The sequence below is a fragment of the Marmota flaviventris genome, chromosome 17 (assembly GCF_047511675.1).
Source record: "Marmota flaviventris isolate mMarFla1 chromosome 17, mMarFla1.hap1, whole genome shotgun sequence".
NCBI classification, from domain to species: Eukaryota; Metazoa; Chordata; class Mammalia; order Rodentia; family Sciuridae; genus Marmota; species Marmota flaviventris.
In genome coordinates, this window is record NC_092514.1 from 16,115,296 (window position 1) to 16,140,930 (window position 25,635).

Sequence of the window (25,635 nt, forward strand, 5' to 3'; positions counted from 1 at the left end):
AATGAATTCACAAAAGACTTGTACAAAGATGTCAATAACAGCTTTATCAAATTGGAAATAACACAAATACCTATTAGCAGGAGAATAAACTTTGATATATATTCATGAATCAAATATTACATGTCAGGAGGATTCTGAGTTCAAAGCCAGCCTCAGCAACACCGAGGCATTAAGCAAGTCAGTGAGACCCTGTTTCTAAATAAAATACAAAATAGGGCTGGGGATGTGGCTCAGTAATTGAATGCCCCTGAGTTCAAACCCCAGTACAAAAAAAAATAGTATATAAACATACTGTATATTTTATATAGGCATATAAAGCTATACTCAGAGGAAACTTTATAGTCATATTTTCATTATTACAAAGATTGAAAATAAATGGACTTTGTACTTCAATAAGCTGTTTTAAAGATAACAATGAGCAAAAATGAAATTTATAAGGTTGAAATGGAAATAGAAAATAAAAATGTAGAAAAACGAGTAAAATGCTATTTCTTTGAAAATATGAATAAGATAGAGCAACTAATAGGTTTAGAGAGTATCTATTTTCAATCAGTGGGTCTCTGATTTTTTTCCTCTTTAAACTTTGATTCTGTGTTAATAAACCACACTAATGGAAATTGATGCGGGCGGGGTTCATTCATTTAGAATTAAAAATAAAATCTATTGACCATCCATATCCCTAACATACTGTTGTACTTCATCAATTGAAATAAGTTATTGCAAACTCATGTGACTGATAAGACCAAGTCTTGAGGACTATGACCTCAGCTGCCATTTATGCAGCAGGTAGAAGATGCCAGGCCTTTTATACACGTGGGCTTGTGTTAGTGGCACGATGGCTACTGCCAGGTAGGTCTATAACTTGGAGATGAAGTCAACCCGGGTTTCCAGATAAATTGTGGCTGTGAATTAGGTCTGACTCAGGCTTCCCTAGGTCAGGAAGGTATGAGGGGCGGGGGCGCGTTCGCAAGTCAAATTCGCTCTGGGTGTCTATGAGCAAAGGCCAGAGGCGCGGTCCAGGTAGACCTTTTGGACCCAGCCCGGCAGGTGCATGCCCTCAGACGGAGTGGGTGGGGGCCCCCTCCAGCGGGCAGGCTGGGTGTAGGCAGGTGCAGCCCGCCCGACTCTGGCAGACCCGCGCAGCGCCCCCTGGGCCTGCAGGTTGGCAAGAGGCGGGGGCGCGCGCAGAGCGGCGGGGGCGCGCTGGGCTGCGAGGCCTGCGCGCTGGGCTGCGGGAGACATGCGGCGGGCTAGGAGCGCTGTGGCTACCAAACCGCGCGGGCAGAAGCGGTCGGGTGCCTCCGGGACCCCAGTGGTCGCCTCCTCGGGTCCCAGCAACAGCCGGGCACGGCGCTCCGCGAGCAAAGCCGGGAGCGGGAGTCCGGCAGCCACCAGACAGCCGTCGGCGAAGCGGCGGCCGAAGCCTTCGCTGCCGCGGGCCCAGGAGGCGGGCCCGGAGGAGCCGCCGCCGCCGCCGCCGGCTGAGCAGGCGTTGCTCCCGACGCCACCGCCGCCTCCGCCGACCTCCGCGACCCCGACGTTCTCGGTGTCCACGCTGGACCTGGGCGAGCAGCGGGAGCGCTGGGAGACGTTCCAGAAGCGTCAGAAGCTGAGCTTCGAGGGCGCCGCCAAACTCCTGCTGGACACCTTGTGAGTGAGTGCGTGCGGGCTGGGCCGGGCGCGCGGCAGTGGGCTCCACGCTGACGCCCCTGGGCTTAGAGTCGGGCTGGCGCAGATCGCCTCCCTGCCAGCGTGCGGGCTGCAGGCACCTTTCCGCTGTGCGTCCGCCACGTAACGGCGCCGACGCACCCCCGGGTATAGCGGTGGGTTTGGTCCTAATTCTAAGGGCCTACCGGGATAGAGAGGGTCTTTGTTAGAGCCCGCGCTTGGCTTTCTTGGTTGGCATACAAAGGGCCACCAGCGTCGTGCTCGGGACGTTGTGTTGAAGGGTGCGAGGGACCTTTCCCCGTGACTAGGATATAAACCTCACGATTTCTCTTATTTCTCTTATACCCGAACTCCTTTGTTATTATTATTATTATTTGCATTAACACATGTGTTTTTGGAGGGTGGGCAAGAGGGAAAAAGCAGAGGGAGGGAGAGAAGCGTGAACGGCTCGCGAGCCCACTGGGGAGCGAACTCCCGTTATTGTTCCAGCAGGCCTGCGGAGGAGGGGGTGGGGGCGGGGACTATTGATCCCTGAGAGAAGCGCGCGCAAAGCGGGGCCCCGGAGGTTGGCTGCAGGGTTCGAGGCTTAGTGTCCTCCAACAAAAGGGGCTCCCTGGTGGCTTTCTGACCATTCCGCTTCCCCATCTCTACTTGTGAAAGAAAAGAACCGCCATCATTTTAGCTGGAGAAAGGAGCATCTCGGTGGTCCATGATGTAGGAAAGAGACATTATTCTATCAAGGATTGCCATCTTCTCCAAATGGGATGTAAAAACCCTTGTGCTTTAGAGGCATTTTTAACATCCTAACGATATATATATCAGTGCCATTTTAAAAAATGAATTGAACAATCTGGGAACTGAGACTGAGTAACCTAACAATTGTGGAACAACTTTAGGATTATTCCAAAAGAAAATGTCATTGTTCCAGAAGAAATTCCCATAGTTTTGGTGCATCTTCGCAGAGACTACTTATTTATTTATTTTTTGTGTGTGCGCTTCACTTTTTCATCTATCGTCTGGGGATATAAATTGAACATTTAAAAAAAAAGATTTATCCATCAAACATTTTTTGAGCCACTTGCTACTGGTGGGTATAGGGATATAAAGAGCCTTAGAAATGTAAAACTCAAATTTGAGATTTTTTTTTGGTTAATCCTACACCAAACTGAAAAAGATATTAAAATATTGACATAAAAGACTAAATGTTTTTCATCCATCAGATTGGTATGAGCATGTACTTTATTTTTAAGTCATTAATTTTGTGCAAAAGTGTATAAAACGTGGTTTTTATTAAAATATTGAGTAGAAAAAGTTGGAGGGAATATGTAGTAAATAGTGGATCCCTTTTGCTGTAAAGATTACAGGAGACTTTTCATTTTGAATGCCATCAAATATGGTGGTTTGGGTTTTTTACAATAACCATTATGTATATGCAAGTAGAAATTGAAATACATTAACTTCTAAAGAAACGTGAAAAAACTGTTGTTGCAATCAAATAATGGTAATTAAAGCTGCAGTGAGCTCTTTCTGTGATTATTGCTTAAAAGGTTCAGTGAAATATTTTCTCATTCACTGTTGATAAGAGTATCAGTCCTTTTGGAAAGTGATTTGGTATTTTATTCATCTTAATGTTCAGTTGTAGCTTATGTTTTTAAAGGATCAAATTGTATGTAATGTGTGTTTATAGTTATATAAAAAGTCATGTTTATGAAAGATCCTGGAGAAGAGAGCAGAATTATAAGAGCCTTTGTTATTGTCCCAGAAGACTTTTCTGAACCACCAGATCCAGTTTGGTGCCCTGTCTTGCTTTTCTGAAGCAGCCTATATGATCTTGATTACAATCATAATTAAATATTATTTGGACAATTTGTTTTGATTTGCTTAAGGTTGGTAAAGGCAGCAACTGTGTTGGCTGTGTTTTGTGTATTGCTCTCTCTTTGACTCATAAAAAGTTTTATTAGCCATTTGAATAAAAATGTTGGGGTGGTGAAATTAGGCTTCTTTCTTTTCCCTCTACTTTCTGAATTCTAGAAATATTTTTTTAGTTTAATAAATTTAAGAAACAGCACAAAGAGCTGTGGAGAAAGACACTGAATCCATTCTTTTATAAAATTGACTGTGCCTCCTTAAAAAGCAGATATGCATTTCTTTGTCCTGTAGAAAAGACTTTTGTTCTATCTTGCCTTTCTTTCAACAACAAAAAGAGAGAGTGCACAGGAGCCATGCCATAAGGCCCCTGCCAGACTATTCAGAAATTCTTTATCTTTTGATTTTTGTTTCATTTAGTGAATACCAGGGCCTGGTGAAGCACACAGGAGGCTGCCACTGTGGAGCAGTTCGTTTTGAAGTTTGGGCCTCAGCAGACTTACATATCTTTGATTGCAAGTGAGTATTTTCTTTACCTAAATTGGCTTAAAAGAACTTAAGAGTAAAAATGCAGTGGTTTTTTTTTTTTTTTTTTTTTCAGAATAATTTGGGGAGTTGTGTATATAACATTGGTCATGAGCTGGTAATGTTGAAGTCAGCTGGTGGGTACATAAAGGTTCATTGTTTTATTCTTTATTTTTAGGTATGGCTTGAAATTTTCAATAATAAAAAATGTTAGAGAAGAGGCTAAAAATAATAGCCTGTTTGTGTGTATGAGAGAGCAGGATAGAGAGAGAGAATGTTCAGGAGCTTGTGTATGCCACAGATTTCCCACAGCACAGCCCCAGGTGACACAGAACAGGTTTCTCAGGGCTTGTGGCTGAGAATCACCCTTCAGATTGATATTGTTGATGATTTGGGAGTGGTTAGCTGAAAATGAATCCGTCTGGACACTGTGTAAAAAGCCTTGGGCAGAGTCTTTTATAGGAGTCAAGAGTTGGGGAGAGATGGAATATACACCTGCAAATTCCACATGCGCTGGACCTCTGTTCTTGGGATGAGGCAGATGGTACCACCAGGATGTGTAGAGGGCCTGCTTCTTAGCACCTTCTCTGTCATTATAATAGAGCAAGACAACAGGCTCTGGCTTCTGGACCAGTCATTGGCATTACCTAATTATTCAACAGTATCCTGTTCTTTTTGACTCTGAATGGTACCTAAATGGTTTATGAATAATCAATACTGTGGAATTACTCAAATGGAGTAACAGAGTCCAGATCTGGAAAGAAGCATTGAGGAATAATTCGTTATAGAATCCTGTACTAAGTCAGAATTTTTAAGAGGTGGCTTAAAAGATTCAGGGTATAGCTCAGTAGTGGAGTGCCTGCTTAGTATTTGCAAGGCCCTGGTTCACTGTCCCCAGCATGCACACACACACAACATATATTCCCAAAGAGACACACACATGGTGGGCTAAAAAGATGGGATTTTGATTTAATTTCCAATTTGGTATTTTTGGGGACCTGTTTTACTTGAAGCTAGATTTACTCTCTGGTATGGAGATGAGGAAAAAGCAAAACCTAAGCTTCCATGTCTGTTTTTGAAGCATAAGTTTAGAGCAATGTCTGAAATTTGCTTTTTTAAATGTTTTTAAAATCCAATGTTTTCTTTCACTCTAGTGATCTAGGGGGTGAGTGTCCTGTTAGTCCTGGATTTTTGAATGGGACATGGCTTCTACTGCTAGGTTTGGGGCAGGCAGGCTCCACTGCTACACAAAGCAGAGGCACCAGGTGGCCAGTCCATCTGCCTCAGCTCCCTCCTTCCTGGGTAATGCTGAAAGGGGTATTCCCTTTGAGGTCAGATGGTTCTTTAAACATATCAGGCTGGGCTTCTTGGGCACACAGGATGCAGATGGCTGTTCACAGTCTGGAATTTACTCTTTCTTATTGTAGCTGCAGCATTTGCAAGAAGAAGCAGAATAGACACTTCATTGTTCCAGCTTCTCGCTTCAAGCTCCTGAAGGTTAGTGCTTTTATAATAAGAGTAGGGTAAGGGAGGGCAGTATCCATGTGTGATGATTCGTGAACTCCAACTTCTAGCACACCCTCTATAGAGTGGGAGGGGCAGGGAGCATAGCAGGGCTTCTCAGGGGCTTCGGTTTCCCTTTTAATCCAGGTTTTATGTTTACTTTTTAAAGATAATGTTATTTTTGCCCCCTTCCTTTTTTTTTTTTTTTTTAATGGTACTGGCAGTTAAACCCAGTGCCACACGTGGGCTGGGCAGGCACCCTACCACTGTGCCATCTCCCCAGCCCCCTTTGATTTAAAAAGGCATATTTGATCTTATTGTGGAAATATTTTCAAATTCAGAGACTCAAAAAAATAAATTTGTTGGGAGTGGTGGCACGTGCCCATAATCCTATTACTCAGGAGGCTAAGGCAGAGGATGCAGCCTCAGCAACTTAGCCAGACCCTGCCTCAAAAAATAAAAAGCAGCTGGGCATAGTGGTGCATGCCTTTCAATGAATTTAGAGGTTGAGGCAGAAGGATCAGTTTTAGGGAAGCCTTGGCAACTTAGACTGTGGCTTAAAATTAGTGAAAAAGGGCTAGGTTAAAGCACCCCTGGTTTTCCCCCCTAGTACTATAAAGAATATGCAAGCCAGTAAATGAATAAAGTAAGCTGGAGACATAACTCAGTGGTAAGTACCCCAGTATTACAGAAATAAGTTAATTAATCAGTTAAAATCAAAGATAACCATAGTTAATATTTTGGTGCATATCCTTGTGCATTATTTTCTATGCAAATAAATTCATCTAAATATATTATCATGTTTTTATCAAAGTATGACTTTACCATTCATTCTTTTTTTATATTTATTTTTTAGTTGTAGTTGGACACATTACCTTTATTTTATTTATTTTTATGTGGTGCTGAGGATTGAACCCCCACATGTGCCAGGCGAGTGCTTTACCACTGAGCTACAACCCCAGTCCACAAGTTTACTATTCATTCTATAACCATTTTTGTCATTTTCTAATGAAAAACTTACCATGATTTTATTACTTTTATTTTGAGGAATTTTTTTGCACTTGGTACAGAATTAGCAAGGTAGAAGAAAATATGTGTGTACGCAGTGAAAAGTCACCCTCCCCTGTTCCACAGGCCCCAGTCTCCACTCACTGTCATCCACTTCTTAATTGACTTCTCCCATGATTCCTGTATTTGCAGCCCTGGACTTGAAGGTCTTCTTCAGGTTTTTGTTTTATTTTCCTCAAATTATAAACATCACTGTAATGAACTTCTCTGAGGATAAATATTTGACAATTTAGAATCTTTTTCTTTGGGATCAATTTCCTTAGAAATAAAAAAATCTCTGGGTCAGAAAATCCAAAATTATAAAAGGCTTTTACCACTTCCTAAGTAATGTGGGTGGGGCAGGGCTTTAAGTCCATTCTCCATTCTTACTTCTCCCATCATGGTCTCTGGGAGTTTTGCTGTAAGACTGTCTCCTTTACTAGACTGCAAGTGTCTCCAAGGCAAGTACAAACTTTTTTGTGTGTCTGACCCAGTTCTTGGCCAGGTGGGCTTGGCACTGAGTGGGCTGTCACTGAATTCACAAGGATGGTCTTGAGTCCTGGTTAGTGAGATTACATTCAAAATGTGCAAGGCTATTCATTTTTCTTCTTCCTCCTTTTTTTCTTTTTTTTACTTTTTATTTGAGATAGGTCTCGCCATGTTGCCCAGGCTGGCCTCAAACTCCTGGGCTCTAGCAATCCTGTGTCCTGAGTGGCTAGGATTATAGGTGTGCATCACTATGTGCTTGTCTTTGCCTGCCCTGTAACCCTTGAGTGACACCTTTCTTTGTGTGGGGTATCTGGTGACAGGGAGGTACTCCAGGTGGGCAGCATTCTTGTTCTTCATCTTTCCTTTACCTACAGAAGAGCACAAATGTGTGTCTATAGCCTTCTGGCAGCTATGGTCCCCCCTCAGTTTTTTTCCTCAAGCATCCATTATAGCTGGTTCTAAATATACCACCAGGGGCAGCCCTGTGCTCCTTGGTCGGGAATTGATGTTTAGGAAGATTCTTCTTTGGATCTACTTGACCACATGTCTTCCTGGTGCTCTAGGACACTATTTGCTTCTTCTGTTCCACCCCATCAGAGGATCAATTTTCTGCTTTTTAACATTTTTTTAAAAGGTAAATACAAAATGTATTTACTCAGATATTTACAGGAGCCTGGTGCAGTGGTGCACACCTGTAATCCCAGCAGCTCTGAAGACTGAAGCAAGGAGGATCAGGAGTTCAAAGCCAGCCTCAGAAAAAAAGCAAGGAATTAAGCAACTCAGACCCTGTCTCTAAATAAAATACACAATAGGGCTGCAATGTGGCTCAGTGGTCGAAAGCCCCAAGTTCAATCCCTGGTATGCCTACACCCAAAATCAAATATTTATGGGGCACTGTTCTGAAACATACCAGTTAACATGACAGACAGGACCCTTGTGCTGGAGTTTACATTCTGCAGGTGGGGAGATCAATAAAATGCTGTTGCAAAGAGTTAAAATGGAGCAATCTGATAGAAGAAATGGATGGCTACTTTAGCTTGGTTAGGAAAGGTCCCTTTGAGGTGTTCGATCACATGATAAAGACAGTGGAGGGTCATGGGCAAAAGTGTTCTAGGCAAAGGGGACAGCCTGTACCAAGGGCTTGAGCTTAGCATGTTAGGGAGCTGAACAATGGCCATTGTGACTGGTGGGCAGTAATTAGGGTATGAGTGGGGGAAAGTGGCCCTGGGTTCAATCCCCAGTACAACAACAAACAAACATACAAAAAACTCTAGGATTACAGGCGTGCGACACTGCAACCGGCTTCACTCCCTGACTTCTACAAGGCATTCTGTCTTACAGTGGGTCAGGAAAGGCTGAAGGCTGGGTTATTCCTATGAGAGGCCATGAGCTGTCACTTTCCAGAGTGACATATCCCCAAGCTTCCTGAAGAAGCTTCCAATCTTTTGTGGGAGTTGGGACGTGTCCTCATACTGCTGAGAGCCCTACAAAAAGGCTACCCCCATTGAGCCTTTTAAAAGATTTATTTTTTAAATGACTTAAGAAATTTTTTTATAAAAAGACTATTTGTTTGTTATAGGGAGCAGAGAGCATAACAACTTACACATTCAATACACACAAAGCCCAGCATACCTTCTGCAAGAAATGTGGTGTTCAGAGCTTCTACACTCCCCGCTCCAACCCTGGCGGCTTTGGTGAGTACAGGGGATGGTTTGCAAACTCTGGGGATGCCGAGAGGCCCAGGGTACTTGAGGTTCAAGCGCTTGGACAGGTGGGCACTAGTTTATTTAGTGTGCATTCTACCTGGCTAGGTGCTTTCATAGGTATGTGTTAGAACAGAGCTCTTTAGCAGAGCTCTTTGCAAATGGTAGCATCTAAGACTGGTTCTGGTCAAATATTTCATTCCCATATGGCAAAGTCTTTGTCACAGTCCAGCCAAGATTCTATTCTTTGCTGATTCAGAGCTCTGTGCTTCAGGGGCCAACACTGACAAGTACAGAGAGGGCCCATGGGGAGTCAGGGGAGGCCTTGCAGTAACGACAGGGAGTGGAGGCAAGAATGAGGACCATTGCTAATATCACTTTAAATTTTTTTTGAGGGCTTGGGGTGTACTGCAGTGCACGTGCAAGGCCCCAGCACAAAAATTAAGATTATAAAATCCTGTGTGTTCAAAAAACAATCAAGAGAATCTCCAAGGCTGTTTTTGGGTCCTGCTTAGGTCTGGAGAAAATTTCTAAGAGTGCTACAAAGTTAAAACCAACCCTTAGACAGTTTCTTAGAAAAATGCCATTTTCAGTTAGAATGAGGAGAAACTAGAGATTGAAGATGTACCTATACAACCTCTGTGACCAGAACTGTCACCTGCCTTATGTGGAAGGAGGAGAAGGGCAGTACGTCACTCTAGCACCTTTGTACCCTGTTTCTGCAGCAGTTCCCGTGAGACTCCTTCCTCCCTACCTATGGAATAGGATAGTTTATTTTTTATTTTTTTTTATTGGTTGTTCAAAACATTACAAAGCTCATGATATATCATCTTTCATACATTTGACTCAATTGGGTTATGAACTCCCATTTTTACCCCAAATACAAAGTGCAGAATCACATCGGTTACACACTCACATTTTTACATAATGGCATATTAGTGACTGTTGTATTCTGCTACCTTTCCTTTCCCCTACATCCCCCCTCCCCTCCCCTCCCATCATCCCTCTCTGCTTCATCTGCTGTTGTTCAATTCTCTCCCTTGTTTCCCCCCCCTTTCCCCTCACATCCTCTTCTATGTAATTTTGTGTAACATTGAGGGTCTTCTACCATTTCCATATGCTTTCCCTTCTCTCTCCCTTTCTCTCCCCCCACTCGTCTTTGTTTAATGTTAATCTTTTCCTCATGCTCTTCCTCCCTGTTCTGTTCTTAGTTGCTCTCTTTATATCAAAGAAGACATTTGGCATTTGTTTTTTAAGGATTGGCTAGCTTCGCTTAGCATAATCTGCTCTAATGCCAGGAATAGGATAGTTTTGAAAAGTATAAAATCCTGTAGAAATTGGAAGGTACTTCAGCTTTATTTTTTGGATACTGGGGATTGAACCCAGGGGTGTTCTACCACTGAGTTACATCCCCAGCCTTTTTTTTTTTTTTAATTTTGAGACAAGATCTTACTAAATTGCCCTTGAATTTGTAATCCTCCTGCCTTAGCCTCCCAGGTCTCTGGGATTATAGGCCTGTGCTACCATGCCTGGTGGGAGGTATAATCCTTAGAAAGCTAATTTAGCTAATCAGAGGAAAAGCCTGAGAATTCTTCAGGTGACAGTCAAGAGACTGCACTAAGCCTGAGCCTTTCTACTATTTCTTTTTCTCAGTTTGGTTTTGAATGATGTCCAGTCTTGGCCATCATTGGTTCAAGGAATTTGATATCCTGTCTGGCTGTTAAGGACTGTAAGCCAGAAAGCTGTGATCAGAGTAGTCTTATAAACTTACACTGCAAGCTGGAGGGTATCACTCAGATATATGGTGTGTAGGACAGTGAATGCTTCAGATAGGGATTTATTTAAGGTCCAGTAGTGGGCTGGGGATGTGGCTCAAGCTGTAGCGTGCTTGCCTGGCATGCGCGGAGCGCTAGGTTCGATCCTCAGCACCACATAAAAATAAAATAAAGATGTTGTGTCCATTGAAAACTAAAAAACACAAAAACAACAACAAAAAACCCAGTAGTCTCTGGTTTCGCACATATTGGGACCTCTCTTTAAGTGCCATTTCCCCTAGGAATTGCCCCACACTGCCTGGATGAAGGCACCGTGCGGAGTGTCATCACTGAGGAATTCAATGGCAGCAATTGGGAGAAGGCCATGAAGGAGCACAAGACCATCAAGAACATGTCTAAAGAGTGAGCTTCTGCTTCTGCCTTCCTGCAAAGGAGGAAAGAGTGGGGCCAGCAGCTCTCTGGCCCCTGGGGCCCTTCAGTGGGTGCCTTTGATGTGGCTGATCCCAGGCTGGTGGCCTGTGGTCACCTTGGTTTCTCTAGTTTGCTCTAGCTACCAGTTTCTTTAGGCAGCTCTTTGTCCTTCCTCAGCCCGATTTTGATGTAGACTAGTTGACCCTTTTCCTTCTTTTCCCCAACTTTTGTGTGATCTTTTGGAAAATAAATATTTTTAACATTAGTGAAGTCACTGTGGTTCCTCATTTCATTTGTACTTTGATTTTTACTCCTGAGGCCATTCACTGAACAGCACCTATTGAGCACTGTCAAGATGGCTTGTAACTGAAATAGGAAGAGAAGACATATGAACAGTGACTACAACTAGAAGATTGTGCATGACTATAGTTCATGTGAACTATGAAGGTACAGATCTAGGAGTTCAAAAGAGGGTTAGTACGGGAAGACTTGGAGGAGGTAGAGTGTAAGTCAGTCACAATTTTTTTTTTTTTTTTTTTTTAGTTGTAGATGGCTATAATACCTTTAGTTTTAATTTATTTATCCTTATGTGGTGCTGAGGATGGAACCTAAGGGCTCAAATGTGCTAGGCAAGCACTCTACCACTGAGCTATAGCTCCAGCCCCAGTCACATTGTTTTTTGAAGGTGAATCAGCTTCTAAACTTTTTTCTTTCTTTAATAGTGGTAAAGTACACATAAAGTAAAATGAATCATCTTAAACATTTTTATAATTCAGTAGTGTTAAATACATTCACATTGTTGTTCATCACCATCACGAATCTCCAGAACTCTCTTTATTTTATTCCTTAGTTGCAGTTGGACACAATACCTTTATTTCACTTATTTTTTTATGTGGTGCTGAGGATCAAACCCAGAGTCTCACACATTCAAGGTGAGTGCTCCACTGCTGAGCCACAACCCCAGCTCCCTTCATAACTCTTTATCTTGTAAAACTGAAACTCTGTTCCCATTAAACAATTTTTTCCATTAAACAGTTTTATTCCATTTTATCTAGGAAAGATAGAGGGGAGAAGGAACTGTAAATGGAGGTACAGCAAGTATAGAAGTCAGAATGGACAGTCTTTGTTTTAGTCTCAGGAACATGGGCTTTTGTGTGTGTGTGTGTGTGTGAGAGAGAGAGAGAGAGAACCCAGGGGAGCTCTACCACTGAGCTCCATCTCCAATCCTTGTCATTTTTTATTTTGAGACAGGGCCTGGCCTCGAATTTGTGATCCTCCTCTATACTCTGTGCTCTGCCATGTGTATTTTTAAAATTATGCCAATACATATGCCCTCATCAAATGTTATATGGCATTGTATAGTATGGGTATATTTCCACTTTTTAAAAAAAATTTCAAAAATTTTTATTTATTATTTTGGTTAGAGATGCACACAATACCTCTGTATTTTATTTGTTTTTATGTGGTGCTGGGGATGGAACCCCGTGTTAACCCATTGCCTCAGTGTGCTATGCCAAGTGCTATACTACTAAGCCACAACCACAACCCCTAGTTTATCTTTTTTTTTTTTTTTTTAAAGAGAGAGAGAGAGAGAGAGAATTTTAATATTTATTTTTTAGTTTTCGGCAGACACAACATCTTTTTATGTGGTGCTGAGGATCGAACCCGGGCCGCACGCATGCCAGGCGAGTGCGCTACCGCTTGAGCCACATCCCCAGCCCTTATCTTTTTTTTTAATGGAAATTTTGTTGCCTTTTTTTTTTTTTTTTTAAATATTATACAGTGTTGATGAATATCCTTTTACATGTTTTGTGTATGTGGCTTTTATCTGAGAATATAGATGTGGAATTGCTGGATTGAAGGATATGCATATTTTAAATACTAAAAAACTTCTAAACTTCCTTCAAAGTGTATATTCTGTATGCAAGATCATCAACCTTTAATATAGCAGAGTGACCTCACTGACAGCTTACGTTATCAGTCTTTTTAACTGTGACCACTCTTGGGCAAAAAAGTTTATTTTTAAAATTCCCAACACTGTAATTACCTGTGAGTACCATTTTGGGGTTTAGGGCCATTTTTTATTTTCTGTCCTGTCAGTTACTTGATTGTGTCCTTTGTCCATTTTTCTTTGGGTTATTTTTTGATACATTTATTTAAAAAATTAAATAAGGGATTAATTATATTAATAAATTAATTTTTGGATAATTCTCATATTTTGCAGATATTATCTGTAGCTTATTCTTTTTAGGGTTCAAATTTTTTTAAAAAATATTTTTTAGTTATAGATGGACACAATGTCTTTATTTTTATGTGGTGCTGAGGACCAAACCCAGGGCCTCACACATTCGAGGCAAGAACTCTACCACTGAGCTACAACCCCAGCCCCAGGGTTCAAAGTTTTAAAAGTATTTATGTTTGTGGTACTGGGGAATGACCCCAAGGGTGCACTGAATATCCCCAGTCCCCTTTTACATGTTTTATTTCGAGACAGGGTTTCACTATGTTGCTGAGGCTGACTTCAAATTTGCAATCTCTTAACCTCAGCCATGAATTAACATATGTGTGCTGCTGCACCTGGTGGGTTTTAATTTTATTTTTTAAAAATATTTTTAGTTGTAGATGAACACAATACTTTTATTTATTTTTATGTGGTGCTGAGGATTGAACCCAGGGCCTCACACGTGCTAGGCGAGCGCTCTACCACTGAGCCCCAGCCCCCAGGTTTTAATTTTTGATGGAGCCAAATTTATGTATTTTTTCCCTCCCCTGTCTTTCAAACCTGTGACTTTATGATTCATTTCTTGTTTGAGACTCCCTTCTTTACTGAAACCTGTACTTACCTGTACTTTCTTCTGATAACTTTCAAAACTTTTTTTTATTTCAAAAACATATAGTTCTTTATCTTGTTGGGAGGGGATAGGTTTTTTTTTTCCTTTAAATTTCACCAAAGGTATGAGAAAGAGGTTAATAACTGGTTTATCAACACTTTTGTTGGCTAATCCATTCATTCCTCATTGATTTAAAATGTTGCATTTACTAGGTACAAAATTAGCAGCAGGAAAATCATAAATTAGAGGGTGGCCTCAGCAATTTAGTGAGACCCTGGTTCAAAATAAAAAAGGTCTGGGGATATAGCGCCCCCCCCCCCCAAAAAAAAAAAAAGTCACATTTAGTTTTTTTTCCCTGGACTCTTCATTTGTTTGTTTCATCATCTCTTTTTCTATAGTTCTACAAATACCAAATTGTTTTAAACTCTTAAGCTTTATAATGTACTTTAAATAATCTGAGAGGGTAAATCCCCCCATATTATTCATTCTTATGCATTTTTGTACTCCAGATGAATTTTTTTTTTTTTTAGATGTCAATAGACCTTTATTTTATTTATATGAGGTGCTGAGAATTGAACTCAGGGCCTCACACTTGCTAGGCAAGTTGTCTACCACTGAGCCACAACCCCAGCCCTCCAGATTTTATTTATTTATTTACTTACTTATTTGGTATTGGGGATTGAACATAGGGGTACTTAAAGAAACTATCCTTGCCCCATGCTTTTTTTTTTTGTACCAGGGATTGAACTCAGGGGAACTCACTCACTGAGCTACATCCCCAGCTCTATTTTATTTAGAGATAGGGTCTCAGTGAGTTGTTTAGTGCCTCACTTTTGCTGAGACTGGCTTTGAACTCTTGATTCTCCTGCCTCAGTCTCCTAAACTGCTGGGATTACAAGTGTGCGCTCTGCGCCTGGCATCTCCAGCCCTTTTTATTTTTTATTTTGAGACAGGGTCTTGATGAGTTGCTGATGCTGGCTTTGAACTTGTGATTCTCCTGCCTCAGCCTCCAGAGTTTCTGGGATCACAGATGTGTGCAACCAAGACCAACCAGATTAATTTTAGAATTAGCAATTCAAGTAAGATATAAAATCAAGTTGAATTTCAAATTTCTGGACTCAAGTGATACTCCTGCTTCAGCCTTTCAGGGACTATAGGCTTGGCTTTTGATTATAAGCATATTAAATTTATAAATAATTTGGGAAAGAATAGGATTTATGGTACTCCGTCTTTTTTGTATTCAGTTGACATATAATTGTACTGTTCATGGGGTACAGTGTGATATTTCAATATGTATACACAAATGTGTAATGATCAAAGCAGGGTAATTAGCATATCTAGCACCTTAAATATTTATCACTTATTTGGGAAGAACATTCAAAATCCTCTCTTCTAGCCAGCTATGATGGTGCATCCTTGTAAACCCAGCTACTCAACTTGGAAGGCTGAGGCAGGAGGAAGTGCAATTTTGAGGTTCGCATGGGCAATTTAGTGAGACCCAGTCTAAAAATAAACAGTTGGTGCATGCCTGTAATCCCAGTGGCTCTCAAGGCTGAAGCAGGAGGATCAAAGCCAGCCTCAACAAAACCGAGGTGCTAAGCAACTCAGTGAGACCCTGTCTCTAAATAAAATACAAAACAGGGCTGGGGATGTGGCTCACTGGTTGAGTGCCCCTGAGTTCAATCCCTGGTAAAATAAATAATAGTAATAAAAAAATAATTTTAAAAAATAAAAAGGGGTGGGGGTGTAGCTCAGGGATAAAGCCCCTGGGTTCAATCCAAAACAAAACACAAACCCAAAACCTCTCTAAATTATTGTTAGCTATACTATAGCTAACCTACTGTAGTGTAGAACACTAGAACTTATTCTGTCAACCTTTTATCTATTAACTAACCTCTGCACTTACCCTGTTATTCCACCACTGGCTCTCATATCAGTTTGAAATGTGGCACATATCACCAGTTGGTTTGTTGTTCTGTTTCTTGGATAAGTTTTATGCTACTCTCCATCCAGATAGTACAGTTTAACCCTAGCAATCTTATTTTATATATATTTAGTTGTAGATGAACACAGTTCCTTATTTATTTATTTATATGTAGTGCTGAGGATTGAACCCAGTGCCTCACACATGCTAGGCAAGCACTTTACCACTGAGCCACATCCCCAGCACCTGCAATCTTATTTTTTTGTTTGTCCAAATGGGATCTTGTCTTTACAGGGTTTTTTTTTTGTAAAGACAAGATTTTCTTTTTCTTTTCTTTTTCGCACTTGATTATTGCTGGTAGAAAGGAATGCTATTATTCTTGGCATTTTTTTTTTTTTAAATACTTTAGTAGAGCACATGCTAGGCAACCTCTTTACCACTGAGCTATACTCGCAGCCCTTGCTATAATGAACTTATTTAGGTCACCTTGATGAATTTCTAAGCTAGCCTGCCGAAACTATCCCTCTACAATGGGACAGTTTGGCCAGTGAGTCAGACACTACTATTGGTCCCATAAGTGGAAATTGTCTTACTTTAAGTCTCCTTAGCCACCATCAAGTGGAAATTTCCTGCTTGTTTAGAAGGAAGAATTTGATACCAGCCAAGAGGAGCTCTGACTAAGACAGTAAGTAGGGATGTTGCATGCCTTGGGTAGCATCCTAGCTGCCCTGGAGTGAGTCCTTGCCTGGAGAACAAGCCAAATGGAGGCCTCCACCCATGTGGTGCCCCTCTCTCCTCTCTTTTCCCAGAAACTGCCTTTCCTATGATATTCCTGCACATGCCCCATTGAGGAATTTGGAGACTTGTTTGTTCCAACTTTTTTTTTTTTTTCCTTCTGAATTCATAAAGGAAGGAAACAAGGACTATAAGAACTTCTGAGGTCAGATTCATCTAGCTATAGTTGGTGGAAGTCCAAGTGCTGAGATTCTTTCAGGTCCCTTTCCTGAAAAGGAAATCAACCTCCATTTCTTTAAACCTCAAGGTACAAAGGTCAGTGCTTACGTTTCTGAGTGATGAAAAGCTCAAGGAATATCTGTTGACTCTCTGTTCTGCCATTCTTGGGGCAGGAGGAGCAGGACAAAGTTCCAGGTTATATGATGATTCTAATTTCAGGTTAACATAAAAGATATTCCACCTTTTAAAAAATTTTTATTTAGTTGTAGATGGACACGATATCTTTATTTTATTTATTTTTAAGCAGGGCTGAGGATCTAACCCAGTGCCTCACATGTTCTAGGTAGGTGTTTTACAACTTAACTACACACCCCCGCCCCAATTTTCCAGGTTTTGCTGTTTCCTGGGGTTACCTTCCATTCAATAATATCATATGATTATTTCCATCAACTTGACCCAAAACCTCAAGAGAACTAACACTGGCAATTCTGAGCTTATAAGTTCTGACTTTTTATAGATAACTAGAATTCTTGCCCTTGTGACCTCACTTCTCTGAAACTTCTTAGATTTCTCCCAGGTGGAACTTAGTAAAACTGTGTGTCATTCAGCTTTTAATTGCTGGTCACTTAATTTCAAAATCATGATCATATTTTCAGCATGGATAGGAATCTCATTGGCAGGATAAGGCTGCAGGTGGTACACACAAGGGTCAGCAATCTCAAAGTTCAGAGGGATAGTTCTATTCAAATGGATTTTTCAGTTTTTGTCTTAATTTCTGTATTTTGGCTGCTACTGAAGTAGAATAGTGTTTCATGTGTTTTGGCCAAATGGCCAAAAAGGTTTCCTCTTTTGTGAATTTTCCATCCTTAATCCTTGGTGTGTGTGTGAGTGTGTTGAGGGGCAGGTACTAGGGATTGAACCCAGGGGTGCTTTATCACTGAGCTACATCCTTAGCTGTTTTTGAGACAGGGTCTCTATGTTCCCCAGGCTGGCCTTGAACTTGGGATCTTTTTGCCTCAGCCTCTGGAGTAGCTTGGATTATAGGCGTTCACCAACAAGGCCTTAAACTGTTTTTATTTGAGGACATTTGTTAAGGATATTAGTACAGCTACTACATGTTACTATATTTTTTTAAAAAAACATTGTCTCAGTGGCAGAGAGTTTGCCTAGCATCAAGGTTCTAGGTTCACTCCCCAGCACGCCCCCCCCCCCCCCCCCAAATAAAGCTTCACTGTGAAATCTCCTTTCCTTCACCTTTATGGATTTGCAGCCTGGCTTGGTAAGGTCAATCATATTCCAAGTATGTGTGTGTGTGCATTTAGTCTTCAGAATTTCTTAAATGATATTTTAGTTTTTATAGTGTTTATCCATAAGTTTTAATTTATCTAGAATGTATTTTGGTATATGCTATGATGTTGGGAGTCTTTACTTCTTTCCCAGTGCATGGCCAACCATCTTGACATCATTTTCTCCAGTGAACTGAAATGTCACTTTTATCATGTAGTTTTCTCACACAATTTGTTTCTGGATTTTTCTCTTCGATTCAACATCTATTTACTCTTGGGCCTATATTTTACTGTTTTGACTGCAATGGCTTTATATGTTTTAATATATAGAAAGACAGGCCTCACATTACTGTCCTTTTTATTATTTATATTCTATTCTTGGATAGTTCTTTTTTGAATATATTTTTATTTTATATTAAAATTTATTTTCATTTATTTTATGGTACTATGGATCAAACCCAGGACCTTGTGCATAGAAAACTGCTCCAGTTCATATAAAAAACATGACCAGAGGCAAGTGCTCTACAGCTAAGCCATATTCCCATCCCAAAGTAACTTTTTTTTTTTTTTCTTTTTCTTTTTGGTGGTACTTGGGATGAAACCCAGGACCTTATATTTACCACTGAGGTAAATCTTTAAGTACTGAGGAACCATCAAACTGTTTTACACAGCAGCTGTACCACTTTACATTCCCATCAGCAAGTATGAAGGCTCCAGTTTTTTTTAACATCTTTTTTTTTTTTTTTTTGTACCAGGGATTGAACTCAGGGACTGTACCACTGAGTCACATCCCAGCCCTATTATTTTTTTAAATTATTATTATTATTTTTTAGTTACATATGGACATAAAATACCTTTATTTTATTTTAATGTGGTGCTAAGGATCAAATCTGGTGCCTCACATTTGCAAGGCAAGTGCTCTACCACTTAGCCACAACCCCAGCCCTATTATGTACATTTTATTTACAGACAGGGTCTGAGTTGCTTAGTGCCTTGCTTTTGCTAAGGCTGGCTTTGATCCTCCTGCCTCAGCCTCCTGTCCCACTGGGATTACAGGATTACGCCTGGCTCACATATTCACCAACACTTATTTTCCTTTTAAAATTATATCTTAGTGGGTGTCAAATAGATTCTTATGGAGGTTTTGATTTGTATTCTCTTAGTAACTAGTGATGTTCTTGTGCTTGTTGGGTATCTATATATCTTCTTTGGAGAAATGTAATTCAAGTCCTTTACCTACCTAAAATTTTATTGTTGTTGTTTAGTTGCAAGATTGCTTTGCATAATCTGGATACAAGACTTTTGTCAGATAGATATAAGATTTGAAATATTTTCTCCCATTTCGCTTTCATGATAGTAGTGTCCTTTGATGTACACAAATTTCATTTTTTTTTCTTTTGTTGCTTGTGCTTTTAGTGTTATATTTAGACAGATTTTAGCATTAGCTAAAATCGACCTTTAGTATTATATTTAGGAAACCACTGTCTATTACAAGGTCAGAAAGATCTATAACTATGTTATTTTTATGTTTTCTAAGACAGACTTTAGCATGAGCTAAAGTCGACCTTTAGTATTATATTTAGGAAACCACTGTCTATTACAAGGTCAGAAAGATCTATAACTATGTTATCTCTTAAGAGTTGTACAGTTTTGGGGTTGGGGATGTGGCTCAAGCGGTAGCGCGTTTGCCTGGCATGCGTGCGGCCCGGGTTCGATCCTCAGCACCACATACAAACAAAGATGTTGTGTTTGCTGAAAAACTGAAAAAAATAAATATTAAAAATTCTCTCTCTCTCTCTAATAAAAAAAAAAGAGTTGTACAGTTAAAAAATGACTGAAATTTTAATAGTAATTGTAAAATTAATATAAATCTTCCTTAGGCTAAGGGTGTAGCTCAGCCTAGCATATGTGAGGCCTTGGGTTGGATCCTCAGGACCACTATAAAAAAACAAACTAACCAACCAAACTTGTATTTTTATGCTGAAGTTATTTCTTGATTTAAGTTCTTGACATTCCATTTTCATTTCTGTCAAGTAATACCCAATATAAGAAATCTAAAATTCTCTCATTTATTATAGACTTTATTAGTATTTCTTGCGTTTCTAACACAGTTGTCTTTTCTTTTCTTTCTTTTTTTTTGTGTGTGTGGTGCTGGGGATTGAAGCTAGGGCCTTGTGCATGTAAGGCAAGCACTCTACCAACTGAGCTGTATCCCCAGCCCCCACAGTTGTCTTTTCTAATACTTATACCAGTTTTTTATTTTTCTGTGTCCCTTTATCAGCTTGATCCTTCAAAACATATGGATATTTTTCTTTGAAAAATGAAATAAGCCAACACATGGAAACTCTAAGGAAAAGAGAAAAGAATGGATAAATAGCCATAAAAGTGAAAATTCTACCTTGAGTTAGTTTTAATATGCTGGATTTTGGTAGGGTCTTCAATATATATATATATATATATATATATTTTTTTTTTTCCTCCTATTTTTCTTAGGAGTTGTTATCAGGAATAATGGCTGCATCTTGTCATCTTTCAGCATCTATTAAGTACACGAATATAGTTTTTCTTTTTAACTTGCTGATATATAATGAATTACTTTAATGGATTTCCCTAAGTAGAACCATTCTTGCATTCCTGGAATAATACCCTACTTGATTGTAGAGTAGTGATTCTTTTGTTGCATTGTTGGATTCAATTTGCTAATCTTTTATATTTTTGCATCCATATTCACAATAAAATTGTCAGTTTTCTCTTTTTTTGTGGTAATTCATGTTTTATCTAAGAATTGGAGGAACTGTCTATTTTATGCTTTAAACAGTAGTAAAACCATCTGGGCTAGGAACATCTTATAATTGGTAAATCTATTACAATTGCCTTCCTAATTTCTCCAGTGGCTGTTGGCTCTGTTCTTTTTTATCTTTTTTTTTTTGTTGTTGTTGGTACTGGGGATTGAACTCAGGGGTACTCACTACTGAGCCACATCCCCAGACCTATTTTGTATTTTATTTATTTATTTAAAAATAGTTTTGTCATAATCTCTTTTTTAAGTACTAGGGAATTGAACTAATGGATGCTCAACTACTGATCCACATCCCCAGCACCCCCACCCCCTTATTTATTTTGAGACGGTCTCACTAAGCTGCTGAGAGCCTAGCTGAGTTGCTGAGGCTGGCTTTGAACTTGTGATCCTCCTGCCTCAGCCTCCTGAGCTGCTGTGATTTGGGAGTCTGCTAGCATGCCAACTCATAATCTATTCTATTGGTGTGTCCGAAGTTTATTTAATGAACCCTTAATTGAGAGACCTTTGAACCAGTTCAATATTTTACTATTAGAAATAGTGTTTTGGGGCTGGGGATGTGGCTCAAGTGGTAGTGCGCTTGCCTAGCATGCAAGAGGCACTGGGTTCGATTCTCAGCACCACATAAAAACCAAATAAAGATATTGTGTCCACCTAAAACTAAAAAATAAATTTAAAAAGAGAGAAATAAATAGTGTTTTGGGGCTGGGGTTGTAGGTCAGTGGTAGAGCATTTGCCTAGCATGTGTGAGGCACTGCGTTCAATCCTCTGCCCCTAAAATAAAGATATTGTGTTCATCTACAATTTAAAAAATGTATAAAAAAAGAAGTAGCGGTTCAATGTCTATTTTGACATACCTCTTTAGTCATGTGGAGTAAATCTATAGTATAAATTCATGGATATGGTAATACTGGATCAAAGCGTATGCAATTTTGGGGCTGGGTTTGTGGCTTAGTGGTAGAGTGCTTGCCTAGCACTGGATTCGAGCCTCAGCACCACATAAAAATAAAGATACTGTGTCTATCTACAACTAAAAATATTTTTTTAAAAAAGTGTATATAATTTTTCTAGAAATTACCAAATGGTCCTCCATAATTTTATAATCCACCAGCAATGTAAAAACAGCTAGCTTTTCTTTAATTAATCGGATTTTTTATGTGTGACATTATACTGGCTATACAAATTATTTTGGCTTCACATTGTATCAAAAGTATTTCTCTTGGGGCTGGGGTTGTGGCTCAGCTGTAGAGCACTCACCTAGCACGTGTGAGGCCCTGGGTTTGATCCTCAGTACCATATAAAAATAAATAAAAATAAAGATATTTTAAAAAAAGTATCTCTCACATCAAAACTATTCATAGGGCTGGGTGTGGTGGCACATGCCTATAATCCGAGCAGCTTGAGAGTCTAAGGCAGAATGATTGTTAATTCAAATCAGCTTCAGGAACTTAGCGAGGTCTTAAATCACTCAGTGAGACCCCTGTCTTTAAATAAAATATAAAAAAGTGGGGCTGGGATTGTGGCTCAGTGGTAGAGCACTTGCCTAGCATGTGTGAGGCATTGGGTTCAATCCTCAACACCATATAAAAATAAATTAATTAATAAAATAAAGGTATATTAAAAATAAAAGGTCCATCAACATCTAAAGAAAAAAAAAAGGGGCTGTGGATGTGGCTCACTAGTTAAGTACCACTGGGTTTATTCCACGGTATGCCCCACACCTACCCCAAAAACCCTATTCATAGAAGGGTGAGGTGGCACACACCTGTAATCCAAGCAACTTGGGAAGACTGAAGCAGTTTGAGGCTAGCCTCCAGCAACTTAGGGATACCCTTTCTCAAAATAAAAAATAACAAGGGCTGGGGATGTACCAAAACAAAACAATACTTATTCATAAACAACAATAACTCTTTTATAACTATAAATGTCCACTGTTGAAAGATGACCTTCCTAGTTAGTATTTACCTATGGATTTAGATATCAAATATATATCTACTTATATATTTGCATGTTATATATTTGTATATTCATTTAATAAAAATGAGATTCCTAACTTGCTTTAAAATTTTTAATATATTATGAACATTTTCTTTGTTATAAAACTATTACATCACTGGATTTTTCCAGTACTGCTATTGTAAGTAATAGTATGATGATCTTTGTGTGTGTCATTTTCACTTTCTAAGTATTTCCTTGGATCAGAAAGGAAAGACTAGTTTAGTGTTTGTCTTCCTAGTAGCAAGACAGAGGTCACCCCCTGCCACCACATTCCAGCCAATGTTAGTAGCTTGCTTTTGGTCATACTTTTATGTGGAAGATTTTAGGAGATATTGACAAATTTTCAGTGGACAAATCACACAACCAGATTTGCTTTTTCAATTTCAGCTTCAGGGCCTAATAGTTCTGTCAGTCTCATGTGGTCTTAGGAGGCATATAAAATAATGGTGACATTGAGTAAAGTGGTACAAGTTGGGTGGAGAGTCTAAACAAGCAGATCTCCAACCTGTTGCTATGCAGGAAGCAATTCCCCGGTTTTATGTTGCAGGTTGGGGATACTCACTGGGCAGGCAAAGCACACCAGGATCTTTTGTCTCAGGACTTTTATGTATGTTAGTCCTTATGCTTAATGCCTACTTGATTATTTCTCAGAAAAACAACAGCAGCTAATCTTTCCTGGCACCGAGAGCTAGATTCTTTGTTATGTACCCTAAGACATCCTTTTGTTCCGTTCTCTGAAGTTAAACCATTATTCAGATGAGAGAATTGAGATAGAGAATCTTGTGTCTTGTCATAGTTATGTTGCTTGTCTTCTGGCTTCAAACCTAGAGTCACTTGCCGCTCTCTTCACAACTAAGTTTCCCCATCTCAAGCCACTTTTCTGGACCATGGGTTGAACTTTGCCTATAGCTTACAAGCCAATCCTCTCAGAAAGTTTTATTTGTTGAACCATTTAAAGACATCAGGTTCTTAAGTGTTTTTTTTAAAGTTCCAGATTTATCTTCCTATTTCCTACTTCTCCCAAGACTGAGCTGAGATATTCAGTTATAAGTGTTTGAGAGTCAGGCTCAGGCAGTCTGTTCTGCATACAACAGAGCCCATAACTGTGAAGGACACTTGGGTGCATCAATCCATGATTGTCATGTTAAATAGAGGATGATTTCTCCAGCTCCGATAAAAAGGTAAACCAGCCAGAAAAAAATTTAGGGAATTATGGTTGAACTAATTCAATAGACTGTAATATTTGTGTGTGTGTGTGTGTGTGTGCGCGCGCGCGCGTACACGTGCTATTCTTTTTTGGTACTGGGAATTGAACCCAGGGGTACTTTACCACTGAGCTACATCCTCAGTTCTTTTTTATTTTATATTTTTGAGATAGAGTCTTGTTAAGTTGCTGAGGCTGACCTTGAACTTGGGATCCTCCTGCCTCAGCCTCCCAAATTGCTGGGATTATAGGTGTGCATCACTGCACCTGGCTCATGTATTTTCAGTAAATCTATGATTTGGACATGTCTCCTGGCATCCATGTGTTGGACATATGGTTCCCAATGCATTAGTGTTAAGAGGTAGGATCTCTGGGAGAGGACTGGGTCATTTACAGATTAATGAATTATCATGGGAGTAGTTTTGTTATAGAAATAAGCACTTTGGCTAACTTGCTCTGTCTTGCCATGTGATGCCCGCTGCCTTATTATGATCAGGAAGCTCTTCATTAAATGTCAAGCAGAAGCCTGTGTCTTGCTCCCAGCTTCCAGAATCAAGAGTTAAATAAACCTCAGTTCTTTATAAATTACTCAATCTGTGGTATTCATTTATACCAACCCAAAACTAAGACAGCCTACTTCAGAAGCAATTAAAGATCCTACCTGTAAGTGTTTTTAGTACATTCTGCATTCATTTGTGATAACAGCAATTTGTCTGGGCTCTGTGCTAGGTGTTTGACATACGCTTTGTCATTATGCAAATTATTTTTCACAAGAATTTGTATTATCCTTGGGTTGGTTTGTTTTCAGTTCTTCATTCCACCCTGACCCCCTCACCAGAGGAAGAAGCCAGAGTTTGGGTAGCCCATTGGCCAACAGGGTCTCCATTTGCAGAGGCACTTAGCTGGGAACTCCTTTGACTCAGGAAGATAAGCCATCTCCAGGCAGGCCCCTTGTCTTCCTGATCTACTTTTCTCCTTTGTTCCTTAGATCTGAAAACTCTTCAAAGCCTCAGAGGAAGTGCAGTGAGTTGATTCTCATGTACCTGGAGAAGAGAATATAGAGGCGGCGGAACCAGAGGAGTTGGCTTCTATGGCAGTACATGGCTCTCTAGAAGAATCAAAGGGGACCAGTTATGGACATTTGATCTGGAGCTATTTCTATTACTCTCAGAGTTGTTTCCTCATCTGAAATCCCTCCTCCCGGGGTTGGGGAGGGGATGTGGCTCAAGCGGTAGCGTGCTTGCCTGGCATGCGTGCGGCCCGGGTTCGATCCTCAGCACCACATACAAAACAAAGATGTTGTATTCGCCGATAACTAAAAAATAAATATTAAAATTCTCTCTCTCTCTCTCAAAAAAAAAAAAAAAGAAATCCCTCCTCCCACTAATATACTTTGTGCTATAGCATTATTTGGTTTCGTTCTATAGCCCATGAACCACTCTGGATTGACCTTCCCTTCTCATCTCCTACTTACTTCATTGTGATTAAAGCAGATGATGCTAAGGGTACCTAAAGCACTTAACTATTGGCACAACAGTCTACAATCATCATCTCAATGTGAATAACCGTGTTATTCTAATAATAGTATGTACTATTATTATTGCTTTTTTTCCCCCCAGTAAATAGATGAGGACACTCATTAATCTCAAATAGC

At 39.9% G+C, this 25,635-nt stretch overlaps 2 protein-coding genes across 4 annotated transcripts in view; one reads left to right on the forward strand and one right to left on the reverse strand.

Annotated features, from left to right (window-relative positions):
* The first annotated feature begins 1,193 nt into the window (after nt 1-1,193).
* Nucleotides 1,194-25,352, forward strand: Cenpv (centromere protein V). 2 transcript variants are annotated; one of them, XM_027924102.3, is made up of 5 exons: nt 1,194-1,650; nt 3,955-4,053; nt 5,487-5,556; nt 8,678-8,792; nt 24,970-25,352. In XM_027924102.3, the coding sequence occupies exons 1-5, from the start codon at nt 1,241-1,243 to the stop codon at nt 25,011-25,013; spliced, it is 738 nt and encodes a 245-aa protein (XP_027779903.2). In that variant the 5' UTR covers nt 1,194-1,240; the 3' UTR covers nt 25,014-25,352. The 2 variants fall into 2 exon arrangements, with proteins under 2 accessions (XP_027779903.2, XP_027779902.2); XM_027924101.2 differs by lacking the exon at nt 24,970-25,352 and adding an exon at nt 10,858-11,252.
* The window catches only part of Pigl (phosphatidylinositol glycan anchor biosynthesis class L), an 88,235-nt gene continuing 87,251 nt past the window's right edge, over nt 24,652-25,635 (reverse strand). The window contains exon 7 of one of the 2 annotated variants that reach the window (XM_027924098.3): nt 24,652-25,024. In XM_027924098.3, the coding sequence (XP_027779899.2) occupies nt 24,983-25,024 (42 nt within the window). In that variant the 3' untranslated portion in view covers nt 24,652-24,982. Of the gene's footprint in view, nt 25,090-25,635 lie in introns of both variants that reach the window. The other variant, XM_027924097.3, reaches the window with a different exon arrangement.

Bases quoted from the DNA above. Each gene is read 5' to 3' on its own strand.
- Cenpv (XM_027924101.2), top strand. From the start codon at position 1,241: ATGCGGCGGGCTAGGAGCGCTGTGGCTACCAAACCGCGCGGGCAGAAG. The intron at 4,054-5,486 runs GTGAGTATTTTC...TTCTTATTGTAG, and splicing joins TTACATATCTTTGATTGCAA to CTGCAGCATTTGCAAGAAGA. The intron at 8,793-10,857 runs GTGAGTACAGGG...CATTTCCCCTAG, and splicing joins CTCCAACCCTGGCGGCTTTG to GAATTGCCCCACACTGCCTG.